Source organism: Plectrocnemia conspersa, unplaced genomic scaffold (assembly GCF_051122295.1).
Source record: "Plectrocnemia conspersa isolate PC_06_02 unplaced genomic scaffold, ASM5112229v1 ptg000012l, whole genome shotgun sequence".
Lineage (NCBI taxonomy): Eukaryota > Metazoa > Arthropoda > Insecta > Trichoptera > Polycentropodidae > Plectrocnemia > Plectrocnemia conspersa.
In genome coordinates this window covers 23,976,583-23,990,556 of record NW_028277176.1, presented here as the reverse complement: position 1 = coordinate 23,990,556, position 13,974 = coordinate 23,976,583, and the positions used below count along the sequence as shown (strand labels likewise).

The window sequence follows — 13,974 nt, the reverse complement described above, 5'->3', positions numbered from 1 at the left end:
GCTTTAATGCGTATTTTATTCTTAAAGTAATCATTTGTCAAGTTTGGTCAAACGGATGATTGTTCACATATGCGTGTCTCTCAGTAGAAAATAAATAAGCCCCATCAGTCACCGTTTCTAATAAACCTGTTGTATATACATGAGCAATTAACGGGTCGGATAACCGACATAACGGGGCTGGACGCAATCACAGAAATATTCACCTATTAATTTGATTTAAATGGTAATTCGAAGATTTGAACGCTCTGAATGCTCTCTAAGACAATTTATTTAATGCCCCGAAGAATGAAAGTTTTCGGGTGCCCTCCAAGTTCCGACCTAAGATGGATTCGTTCGTATCACGCCATCTTCGGTAGGAGACGATTGATGATCCGTTAACATGTTAATCCGGGGGTGTTTGTAACGAATTGTTAACTAAACATTCGAGTGAGTTACTTCAAGAATCGTCTGACGTCAACTTACAATACAATTATTAATGTACTTTATTAATAATACTAAAAACACTAATCGGAATCTATAATTTGGAATTCCAAAATAACCAAATACTCACTATTAATATAAATAGTTCAGAAAAAGTTTTTGGGATACATTTATAAGAGGATATTGATTATTATATGTTTTTGTATTCCAGTGCCTTTTTTTTAGTAGTTTTCGCATAAAGTTGTATGTTGCTATGCATTTTTTTGAACTACAGAAGAGTGCTGTTGATAATCAAACTATTCTCGAAGAACTCCTGTTTTGGCTATCGCCATCCAGCTCCTTAATACGCTGGCATTGCACATTGATCTGTTTAATTTCAGCTACGATGAGCTGGTCCAGTTCGTATAATTTTATCACTTTATTTTTTTTTCTTATTTTAAATTTATTATTTTTTTATTTTACTTGGTTTCTTTTTTCATATGTATTAAAATAATACCATGTATTGTTTTATAATCATCAAAATCAAGTCACTCCTAAAGGTTTTTCACCATTAAAGGTATGTGTATTTACCGTCTGGTTACTTGGTCGCACATATATTAAGCCTGTATTTAATTAAGTAGTTGAATCGTTACAACCCTTTGGTTTATCACATATAGAACGTAGCATCATGCTAAGAAGACGGAGAATCAACAGAAAAAATAAAAATATTTTTTTCATGCCATCCTTCTCCATAATACAACAATGGGATTATCAATCATCATTCCCATCACCCATTGCACTGTTGGGGTTGCTAAGGGCCGCGTGCTATGTGTTACATGCTGCCCGGGCTAATTTTATTCGTCTGCGGCTCTTATAAAACGAAATGGATTATTATGTAAATGTTGTTGGTTATGCGGCGTGTTTTTTTGCACGCTAAAGGGCGCCGCCTCTCGGACCGCGAATCTGATTGATGGGGGCGCCCCGGGGCGTCGGCCCCTCTACGGGGCGCTCGCGGGACCGTGTTGAAAATTCCTTGTCCGCGACGGCGCTGTGACGTGTAAATAAAACGTTTATAGTGATTTCCATATAGAAGAATAGGTCATACAAAACACTTAAATCTATATAAGTATGTATGTACGAGGGCGGTCCACTATTAAATTGGCCAGAATGGGTTCTAATTATGCTATAAAAAGAACATAGACTATTTTTTCAGTTTACTATAGTTATATTAGATCTTATTTCATACCCCCAAGACAAGACTCTAAACCTGTATTTAAAAGTTGAAAAAAGTTTTAACATACATCTGAAAATGATCTTATATTTACTTTATTTTAATTTAATTTTTTTATTAAAAACTTGGCCATTATAATTTAACAGGTTTTCCCAATGCGCCATGATGGCCAATATTCAAACAATAATTATACCAATAAAAGAATAAAACAAAATATGGTGCACACCTAACACCATTTCACATAAACTTTTCCAGCTTCTCATAGCTCTCGTCGAAGACATCCTTGTGTTTGACAAGTTCGTTAAGAACCTGGATGGCTCGTGCAAGAGCGCTCTCAAGGTTGTATTGATGGATTGTCGACACCGCCCCTTAACAACTTCAAAAAGTGCTTCATTGAGTAGACGCTACGCCGAGAATGCAATGAATTGTATCTCAACCGTCCTAGCAAAAAGGGATTAGGATACAAATTCGGATACGACCCGTTCTCCCTTTTTTAAAGATATATTACAAATTTTCTTTGAATTCTCACCCAACAACAAGGAGTACTTCGCTACACTGTGATTCCAAACAATGAAGCATGATCTTGAATGGTATGAAGTACGATGTTCTTGACAATATCGAACATTGATTTAAGTTTTTAACGATGTGAGCGAATCCTTTTGAAACGCGGTGTTATTTATTAACTAATTTTCATCTTGGAGGGCTTCGTAAAAATGTTTAGTTCATGAGCCGCGATATTCACAAGAAATGTTAAATCAGTCATTTTTAAATTCAAGTGCAGGGTTTTCTTTTTAGTTTGCTCCCCAAAAGGGGCATTATATCCTTCAATGCTTTATTATCACAGCCTGTATAAGCGCAGCGTCATTTCAAGCTACATTGCCTAATTTCCACAAAATTCTTCGGTGAACCCATTAATTTCTTCCGAGTTCAATCTTTATTACGTAATACGTTTTTTTGCATCGTATCGCGGATTACCGAAGCGTCTTAAGCGCCGTTTAATAATTTACGTGACCGTTTCTCTGCGTCTGTAATATAACAATTTGAGATGATTACCACCATTATCGGAGGATCTCGCCTGATTATAGTTATTTTGTCTTATTGCGTGATCCGTGGATCACACACCATGGTGGGTATATTGAAAGCGTCGACGTTTTTCCGTGTGGCCGCTGTAAATTGCTTAATCGCAATTGACTGGATTTATTTTTAATTTTAATAAAGATAAATGCTTCTTGAAATATAATAATATTATGTTGGTAGTAGTGTTCATTTAATATTATAATAACGGATATTTAGATACATATACGTATTTTTCGCTTCAATCATCATAAAATAATATGAAGTCAGCTAGGAATGTGTTGTACGTTGAATGTAACATTGATGATATTATTCATCATATTAGTACTTACTAGTGTACCTTAATATTATTGTGCATGAATTTATAAATATGATTTAATTTATTTGAAAAAACATACATATTTTATGCATATGCATAATACAAAAAATACAATGATGTATTTATTTAGATCTTCATCTTCATCTCACCAAAGAAAACCAGCTATATATTTACTCCGATGGATTTTCCTAGGGATACTATTGTATAAACCTTTACCCCTGTATTTATTTTATTACTGTATTGTGAAAAATGATATAATTTTATGGTTTTCTGAAGTTCTCATAAAGCTATTATCATATTACTTGACCGATAAATATCAGTTTGTCAAGTATGAAAATTCATTTTTAGAACTATGTAAGACCTCTACTGTAGTACTGCAAGGACCCAACTTGAGTCCATCGCTGGTTCTATTGTTCATTAATAACATAGAAACGGTGATGAATCGTTTTTTTTTTTGATGCGGGACTCTGAAGATTTTGAAGAGAATGCAAACGATTTCGGATTCCCTCGACCTGCAGAAGAATATCAATTCTTTATGGAAAGTAAGCTTTCGATAACCTATTGCCTTTTAGTGTCAAGAAATGTCACACAATTTCATTATTAAGGTCATCGATGCTGGTGGAACACTCCTACCGTCTCGGCGGATCTGGATAGGACTCCCTTCACTAAGGATTTTGGTGTAACTTTCGAAAAGCATTGGAAATTCAGCCTGCGCATAGTAAAAAATCACAGGAAATTGATAAAGATGCAAGTGTTCATCTTGAGTAATGCGCACTCTTTATGATGTCCTATTCCGCAGCATACTAGAAGCTGGCTCCATTATATGGATTTCGTCCTCGTCCTCTTGATATAATATTCCCTTAACGTCTTGCTTTCGTATTCATCAAACCCCGCTGTCTTACAGTCTCAATAATCGATTTGTTATAATAAAACATTTATATAAATAATTTATGTGTATAACACCACCACGCCCGATTCGTGTGATGCCACATTTCGATACATTCCGCACTAAAAAAAATCTTCAAATGACTAATGGCTATCCGGCGCAGCGTGTCGCCATCGATTTTTCAAATATAAATTTGTAACCTGCTACGAAATCGGACGTCTCCTTCTGGACCTCATCCCTTATGTGAGTGGAGTATAAAAAACCCGCTCCTTAGTGTCTTTGTGGGTCTCCGTAAGGGTCGCACTTAATTTATAGACGCCGTAAAAGCTACGATTTCTATTGTCGAACGCCGCGATTTGTTTGTTTTCCGAAAGCTGTTTGTTAATAATTTTAATTAAAATCGAGTCGTTTATCATTTTGCTTTCAATTTATGGTTGTATGTGGTAAACTTTAATGGATCGAATTTGAGAAATAGTTTTCCTGTCTAAATTTATGTTTACTTGCTTGCGAAAAAATTGAATCGAAAAAATAAATAAATTCGCTCATCATACAATTTTTCACTTACAACTGTTATGTGTTAAAAAATCTGATATGAAATATTGTGGAACACATAAAGGTGATACCTTTTAATAGTACATCAAACAAAAAATATTATATTTCATAACATCCTTAAAATAAACTTCACATTGCACACTCTTACATCACCACAATTATAATATAAATTACTTGTAAGTTATTTGTATTATAAAAAATTGTAATCTTTATTAATTACTTTAAAAGTTCTTTTAAAGTATTGAAATAATATTATACAAATTTCAAAGCATTCACAAATTAAAAAAAAATATTTGAACCTTTCTTTTTTGCTGTTAAAAAAATAAATTTAAAAAAAATATATGAACCTTACATTTTTGCATCAAGAAATCATGATAAGATCCTCAATCCATATAAGCATTAATTCGTGCATTATTGTGTTTCTATCATTTTAAAATAATATTAATATTTATTATATATAACATATTATTAATAAATCTAAAATAAAATAATTCATTTAATCTATTAGTGACTTTTTCGGGAATTTCTCAGCCAAATCATTCTGCTGAAGAAACAACATGTATTGTACAAAATAATTTTATGGCGAGACATATTGACAAAAATATACCTTGGATTTTTTTTTTAATATTAAGTGTAAAAGTTTGATCGGACATTGTAAAAAGTTTTTAAATGATGAATTTACTGTACAAATTCTTTATATATTCAAAAGTTGTATTGCTTATTTGGTAAATTGATCATCATCTAAACTACGAATATTTAAAATTGACAAAAATAATTCATAGGTCTGGTCTGCTTCTTTAACCCTCGTTTTATAATATATCGTTTATGATTAAATCTAATACTGGAAAAAATACGGAAATATTATTAATTTATTTTTATTTTTTTTCTTATTTGTGAAAATTAGGTTGCACTACTATTACGTCAACAATTAATTTGGCCTTTTAAAAAATAATCTTTCATTAGTGACGTAAATGCTGCATCTTTTGCACTAAGTGCAATCTCGAAATCAAGTGATTTTTATGATATTATATATTGTTGATTAAAATTAAATTAAGACCATCATAACCTAAAAGGTTACTCCATTGCGTCACCATAGTCAAAAACAATACATAGTATTATTATAATACACAAAATTTAATGATGTAAGTAGTGTAAAAAAATACACAAAATATATAGTAAGAAAGAAATAAAAAAAAGCAAATCTTAAAAATACATTTCTGCGAGAACTCAGTGAATCGTATCCCAACAAAAACGAATAATAACTAAATATTTTCTTACTTCCACCTCAAAAGTGATTCCAATAACTTTAGTGGAAGTTCCTCTAGCTATAGAGGAGTAGCGAGACTGATATCGCAATCCTTAAATTAGGAACCAAAACCAAAAAGAAGTTAAAATTTGTTGTTACAGCGAAATTCAATACGTGATTGAAGCTAATTTAAAGAATCTTAAATAGTATTTAGTAATAAAATATAAAACCGAAGATGTGTCTACTTAATTGCATATTTGCATCTACTGCTTTCATTGCACTTTTTCCATATTTTGCGCCGTTTCCTTATGCATATTTACTACGTGCGTTCTCATAATGTCCGACCCAGTCATATATCACTTATTGACCATCTGAGGTACAACACCCGATATTTTCGAAACAGGGCGTTCCGCGTCAGCCGCATGACACTTTACCAAGCGAATAAATCGCGAAAGAGCCTTTAACGGCCCGAGTGCATAATATACAGCCTGTATGACGCGCCCTTTGTTGCTGCGCTCTGCGGCCCTTTCGAATTTCCTCCTTTTGAAGTTTCACCATTCGATCGTAAATCAGCGGCGCCGGTGGTGTATGTTATTTTTATTCATATACATTTTGTCGGTCGTACGGCGCCGTCGGCCTGCCCTTATCGGCCATCTCTCGTTTGTTCATGTAATGAGATTATGAAACTGAAGTATTAATAAGCTCGCGCCCTCCGGCGGCTCTCGGTGTTTACAGATTTTCCACCGACGATACGCTGGCTGCTGGTTGCCGCGGGCTAAGATTCGAATCGCGGCCCAAATTGAATCGAATCTGATGTTAATTGCGAAAATCTGCGGCGCCGCTGTCGGCGCGTATCGATTTTTTTGAGCTGCTGAGCAAAGAACTTAAGATCTCTATCCAGCGATTTTTTCGTACTTTATGGTAGCAAATTCCCATTATCATTTGACATGTGCATTTATTTAAATGTACTATATGAGAATTTTGGCACCCCGACAAAGCCGCGCAGGACAATCCCGCGCCGACTAAGCCGCGACATGGCCGCGCAAAGTCAAAACAAAATTAATTTTATAACATGGTTTTTATTTAATAATAATTACAAATATATATATATATAGGAAAAGGGAGGCGTCTCGCTACCGCTCGCGCCGACTTTCACTGTAGAACCAAACAACTTAACCTCTTTAATGATATTGTATTGATTTATTCTCATTTCGGTATATTTTGTAGCTGTCCAGCATCATCCAATCTATGACTAACTGTTCAAAAAGCGAGTCACTAGTGATAGAGCTGTCCACAAAATAAAATAATTAGAATTAAGAAAATCATTTTCTTTTATTTTATTCAATTTTATCATTTTGATTTGCGCGGCAATGTCGGCGCGGCTTTATCGTCGCGGCAATGTCGGGGTTGTATTGCGCGGCTATGTCGGGGCGGCTTAGTCGGCGCGGGATTGTCCGGCGCGGCTTTGACGGGTCCCCGAGAATTTTACATGTACATCGCGTGAAGTTCTTCTATATTTGTAGTTATAAGTTTAGTCTTCCGATTTACTTATGAAAAAATAACAAAATGCGCTCTTTCTTTTAAATATATCAACTTAATCCATTAGCAAAATCGAATAAAATACGAGATTCCGTGATTTAAAGATATGCCAGTTCGCAAATAATTAAATAGATGTCATAGATTCTCAGACTTCTGTGTCACAATAACTACTCATATTATATGTGTTGATTGCTATATGTTCTAATAATTCATTGGGCTAGCGGTATGTTGTAACAAATTACAATAAAAATAAATAAATACCTGTTATATAACGTTGTCGAGATTTTAAATATATTTAAACCAAATTTACATAATTACACTGATAAAATTAACTTTATTATTAATTTGTGATAATATTTTCTAATCAAATGTTTTATTTTCAGGTTCAACTCGGTCGTGAATGATTATCTATCGGACTACAATAACTACAGTAAGATTTATTTTATTTTTTATGATATACTCTCATCGAAACTACTGTCTTCGACGGTACACTCTCCTTTACCACAACGCCGCCTCTACTCGAATTGATACTTTAAGAGAAATGTCTCGGGAAGAAAGCACAGCCCGGGGACTACAAGTAGTTTACAAGACAAAATTAAAATAGAAAAAAGGCTGCACCGCTACGTGGGGCGGGTCATGGGCCCTAATTATATTACGCACAACGGCCATCTTGGTAATTGGAGATCATGTCGGCGTAATTTACTTAATTCAAATACCTTTTAGATAAGGATCGACTTTTCGGTTTCGGCTGTACCGCGTGGTGTTGTTCCTCCTGCGTCGTTATTTATTACGCGCGTTCAATATCGTATGCCCGCGGGCGGGTTAGATTTATTTTTATGAAATTCGTCGTGATCTTCCGCCTTCTTCTCCTATAATGGTACGTGTGTGTAAGTGCACTGCTGCTTCTTCTTCCCATGCTTATTTTTTTCGTTTATTTTTTATTTGAGAAAGCAACGGGATTTGACTTTTACGCGTGTACTACAGCGTTGCATATGCGCATTGTATTATTGTTTTTTTATGGTTACATGCATGCATATGCATTTTTTTTGTAAGACATAAATATTTATGTTGCAAATGATTGCATACACTTTAGATCTTGTTCCAGTGTTTCCCATTTTCGTTTTCTTCTTTTCTTTGTCGTAATATCAACTGCAACAAAATATAAGTCGACTTACTTTATCTTAAAATAATCAAAATGATAATATTTTATAATAAAAAGATGGCAAAATTATAAATATTTTTAAAGCACAAATGTCTTCATTCTTAAGTATTTTTTTCTGAAATTTTTATTTTTAAGATAAATATTTTTTATTCAATATTTAGAAATTCATTCAGATTTTTAAAAATAAATATTTTTAAATATCCACAAAATTTTCATATATATTTAATGATTAATGTTGTTGAATATATGACAATCAAGAATTTAAAAAAAATATTTTTCAATAAAAAGCGTGTTTAATGCTTCATTATGAGCCAATGTAAACTATGTGTTAAATTTTATATTCATTCAAAATTAGCTGCATTTAACATTGTCGAATATATTTTATTACACAGTCGCTTCGTTAGTCACAGAATTGCTTCTTATTTTTATTAGCGCCGTTACTTCAAATTCCGAAAGCGCATCCGTTTTGAAATTCACGTTTTCTCCAATCTCTCAGTGCTCGCCATTCTCGCTGCACCCACGCACGTCTCGGAGACGAAACGAGATACCTAAGTATGATACAAACTGTAATATCGCACCGCAGCATCCTAATCGTCCAATTAGACACTCGTTACTGTAAATCCAGTACTATTAAGCGGTTCGTTTTTCCCTAAACATTGCAGCGTCCCCTCTCATCCAAGTACAAGATAAACTAGAAGTAGCAAATCTTGCTACCAATTCGTAAAGTAGATGATCAATATTATTATACAAAGATCCTAATGTAAAAACATTCTGACTAATAGAAACACAATTAATACGATGTTTTAAAAAGGCATTTTATACAATACATATAAAGATACTGTTAAAAAGTTGGATTTACATAATATTATACAAGGTTTGAAAGGATCAAGAGACAATTTAATTAAGAGAAAATAAAAAGTAGTATTCATATATAGAAATATTCTATACATAAATGTTAAAATGTTTTTTTTTTAAAAGAATATACAAATCTTTGTCTATTGAATATTTTTTATTTTATAAATCTTATTTTCGATAAAAATATCAGTCAGTAAGTTTTATTCAGCTTTGGGGCCTTCAATAATATACCAATATGTCTGCTTGCAGTACAGTGTATTTTATTGTGTTTTTATGGACCGCCGTGTACCGGCCCCGTTGACAGACGTAAAGTAGCGTGAAGATCGTCAAATGACACTTGCGTTTGAAAACTCGTTATGCTCGTATAAAATCACACGAAAGCCTTATAAACAACTGTCGGTAGTCGAAGAGATCATCACAAGACTCGTTTATAGTCCTGCGACAATGAATTTCCTTTAGATTAACTGTATATTAACCGACTGTCTTATTACTGTCTATTTGTTGTGTGCATGCGCTTAAGCGCAATATTCATGTCTAACGATTGATATTTTGCTTTACTGTAAATGACAAGTAATATTAAAATTTATTATTAATGGTAACATAATATTAGGTAGGTCCGAAAGTTCGCGCAAGCTTAATGATGAAATCTGTTATCAGACACATACATAAAAATAATATAATAATATTCAACAATTATAATGCTAAATCGTCCATAATTTAGTTCAAGTAAAAATCGATATTACCCAACAGATAAATTTTATGTCTGCACTACACTCTCTGTAAGTTGTCCGAACCGACGTTACAACTGAAGTCGTCCGAGACCTACGACTTCGAGTAAGCGACCACACTGCCGCAAATTTCATATGCCGTCCGGACGGCGGCTTCTGACACGTACAGCTGGCATATTTGCGCGCGATCGAAAAATGTGCCAAATAATCGCAATTTTTAAATTGTCATATTATTAAAATTACGCTACTGATAATTATAAAAGTTTGTGTGGGCACTCACCAATACAATATCAGTGAAAACTTTTCGGTCGTAAATATTCAATTTACGCAAAATCTTTGTCGGCTTTTGCAAAATTTCATAAGGCATAAAAATGATACTTCAGAATACGAACACCACATCTGTGACTATCCTAGAATTTGTCGCCATAGATTCTAAATAACACCATATTTGTGACTATTCTAGAATTTGTCGCCATAGATTTTAACAAAATCAAGTACCACTAATTATTTAATTTTATATGAAAAAAATATAATAACGATATCTGTTAGAAGAATATACTATCAAAAATATAATTAATCCCTTTTAGTGCCCTAAAATATTCAAAGATGTCAGTAAGAGTCTTGAAGTTCCCGATAAGCATGTGGTATTATAACTTGACCACGTGACCACGATGCAGCGCTTGAAGTGCGTGTTGACCATAGGACGCCTACGTGCATACTGAAATTGAACCGAGTTATACTCGTTCTATCTCAGTTTGCGAAAAACCATATCATTATCTCTCTCACTGTCGTCACTTAACACGCGAGAGAGCAAAAGGGGAAGTATCTCACCGATCGCGCTCGAAAGAGCAGCTCCGACTTCGGTCCGTTTGCCGACAATGTTCCGAAGCGCTCGAAGCTGGCCAAGTCGACTGAAATACCTCCACTTTACCTCCCGTTCTGGATAACCTCGAACAACTTCCGAGAGATTTTAGAGCGGGCTGAACCGAAGTAACCCACTATATTCTTCGTCCTTGGCCAACCTTGGCCAACTTCCAGAGAGTTTAATGCAGGCATTACAGTCTGTCGGTTAAAACAAATCATCATCAGTGGGACTGCCCGCTCCTCGACGAGGAGCAAACGCTGCTCCACTCCGCTTTTGAGCTTGGTCCCTTAACCCATTAAGACTGAGGCGTCAAAAGAAACCTTCGGGCTTTCGATTGGACAAATTCAGAAGAATTATTAATAGCCCGGACCATTTTTATGAGCTAAAATTGCATGCATTTGATTGGAGTATATTTAATATTATATTATATTTTTCAGATAAGCTAATTGGTGTTCACTGTACGCACGGACTGAACCGAACCGGATTTTTAGTCTGTTCGTATTTGATTAAAAAAATGGGTCGTCTACCTAAACAAGCAGTCGAAGGTAATCATCATTATTATTAATTAAAAATATGTTAGATCAGTTCTTGTACTTTGATGGCTGCAACAAAGCTTTTAATATAAATAATATGTGTATTTGAATTAAGTTTTCGTTACATAATTAGTTCATTGAGTTTTAATCTTGGCTATGCAAACGATTCTGGTTAAATATTTGAATTATTACTTTATATAACATAAAAATTGATTTATAACTCGCGCGCGCTTAAACCTTTTCCCCGAGTATTATAAACGTTCGTTTGCACATAAATCACGACAATTACACGTTCACGTTTTTGTGCACCCGGTAGGAATGCATTCAGCCGTGTCACAGATATTTTTTTCATACCGATTTGATTATTTATTACACTCTCGGACAATGATTTACTGCACTAGAATCAATTAATGATTATTTATTTTCTCTGATTTTTCAGACTTTCAATGGGCCAGGGGTCACAAGATCAGCAGAGAAAACTATATACATGCCCTATACTATAATACTAAATAATATAATGAATGTAACAATTATATGTCATATTTTTATTTTACCGGTTGTATTTTTTGTAAATTATAAAAATAAAGAGTATTTCATATGAATGATACAGGAAACAAACATGTAATCACAAATTGCTTCTATGATATATCAGTTGAACATACAATAACTTAAGTACAGATCTTTTTAAATAAGTTGACCAAAAACTCATGTTTGCATGTACTATAATTTTTAACCCTATATAAATCTGTGACTGTTCATAATATTGCCGTACTCATATTGTTTAAAAACAATAAAATGTGTCATATTTTTTCCTGTACTCTTTTGATATTTTAATCATAATTTGACTTTTTTTTATTAATAGTGCATTCCTACCATTGTAATGCGTAAAATATGATGTGGTGTAAAAATTTATCATGTATTTATTTATTTAAATTAAATTAAGACCCTCGTGATCTAACATGTTACCCCAATGCGTCACAATAGTAAAATACAATAGATTGTATTATTAAAATACATAAAATAATACATAATGAAAAAAAGTATAAAATCATTATATGTATATAAATATTAAATTATACGTGCCGAACCAGCTCCTCGTAGCTGACATTAAATGTATCAATTAGAGCGTATTAAGGACCCAGATAGCAACAGCCATAGACGAGTCATCTAGTACGCACCTCCAGACTAACGGACAACTTAAGAGTATTCTCGAAAACAAATAATATAAAAAAATTTCAACTATATAATATTTGAATAGTTAGGCAACTATTCAAATAGTATTCGTAATAAGTTTTAATGAAATATTTTTTAAAATAAAAAAAAAATGTCACCTCGGGCATTTTTGTTCGTCTACGAATACTGTTAGGAGCTAAAAAAAGTTACGTCAAACATTTTTGTTCCTTTACCATATGACTCGTAAACAAACGTAAATGTCTGAGGTAACTTTTTTTTCAGCTCAATTTTTTTCGCGAGCTGCAAAAATAAGTTCGTGGGCCGCTAGTTGGACGACAAATTCGAATTTTAATTATTATTTTCTCATTTCAGAAAGTATTCGAATAGTTAAGTTTCACTATTCGATATTTGAATAGTTGGAATATAATAACCTAAAATAAATAATTGCTAGTTAAAACCTTAAATATTTGATTTCATGGTAAAAATGAGCTTTAACCTATATAATACTGTAAGTATTTCTTTGATTTTTGTGCTACGATATAGGGAATAATAATAAATATGAATACCTACCAAAATAATCTTAAGTTTGATTATCATTGTCAGATTTATTCGTCCCATCATAGAAGGCAGCGGTAAAAAATATTTGTAATCCATTCCTATTTTTATGACCCACCAAGTATTGTAAATATGAAGCGAATTTTAACATATACATATGTATATGCATGTCTATGTGTATTATACTACTTGCGGAGATTTACTATCACAGTTTACGAGTCGCATTCTAAAGCGTTTCATTCATTTTCCTCAATGATATTTAGCCTTTTAGAACGATAGCATCATTCAATATGCGGCTCACGTTGTCATATTTAATCACCTTAGACCTTCTGTAGTAGCTGGTCTCGGGTCGAAGAGTCGAGGAATCTAGCCGGAGACGGCAATGGGAGCGATCCTCGCGAACGATAAGGAATTAAGGAACAATAAAGATTGACTACCTGGATTTTACGTGATTTCGTCATAAGGGCACGATAATGAACTCGGTTCTCATGGTTCAACATGTGTAACATATCTACCTGTATCTGAGTAAGAATTCCGCGACAGTTGTTGGCTCTGCAATTATATTATATTGAAGAATTAAATAAAAGTTTTATATATTTTGGCTATAAAAATATACAACTACAAAACACTTCTATGCCAAAGGATCTTAAAGATCTATAGGGGAGGTGTGATTTGCATCTCAATAATTGTCGGTGATCAGATAGCTGCACACAAAGTAATATAATATACATATATTTAATATATATTATATGTAAAAATATTTATAATAATTAGAAAAATATTATAATAAAATTATTTGTGGGTACTTTTGAGGAGCCTCTTAAAATATATTGCTTCATTCACCATACTAATCGCTA

General features: G+C 33.4%; 1 protein-coding gene across 1 annotated transcript in view; it reads left to right on the top strand.

Annotated features, from left to right (window-relative positions):
* LOC148228674 (RNA/RNP complex-1-interacting phosphatase) overlaps positions 1-12,229 on the top strand; it is a 49,403-nt gene extending 37,174 nt beyond the window's left edge. Inside the window, exons 6-8 of the mRNA XM_088199961.1 lie at positions 7,630-7,676; positions 11,294-11,401; positions 11,829-12,229. Coding sequence (XP_088056087.1) covers positions 7,630-7,676; positions 11,294-11,401; positions 11,829-11,902 — 229 coding nt within the window. The 3' untranslated portion in view covers positions 11,903-12,229. The remainder of the gene's footprint in view (positions 1-7,629; positions 7,677-11,293; positions 11,402-11,828) is intronic.
* Positions 12,230-13,974: the final 1,745 nt, after the last annotated feature.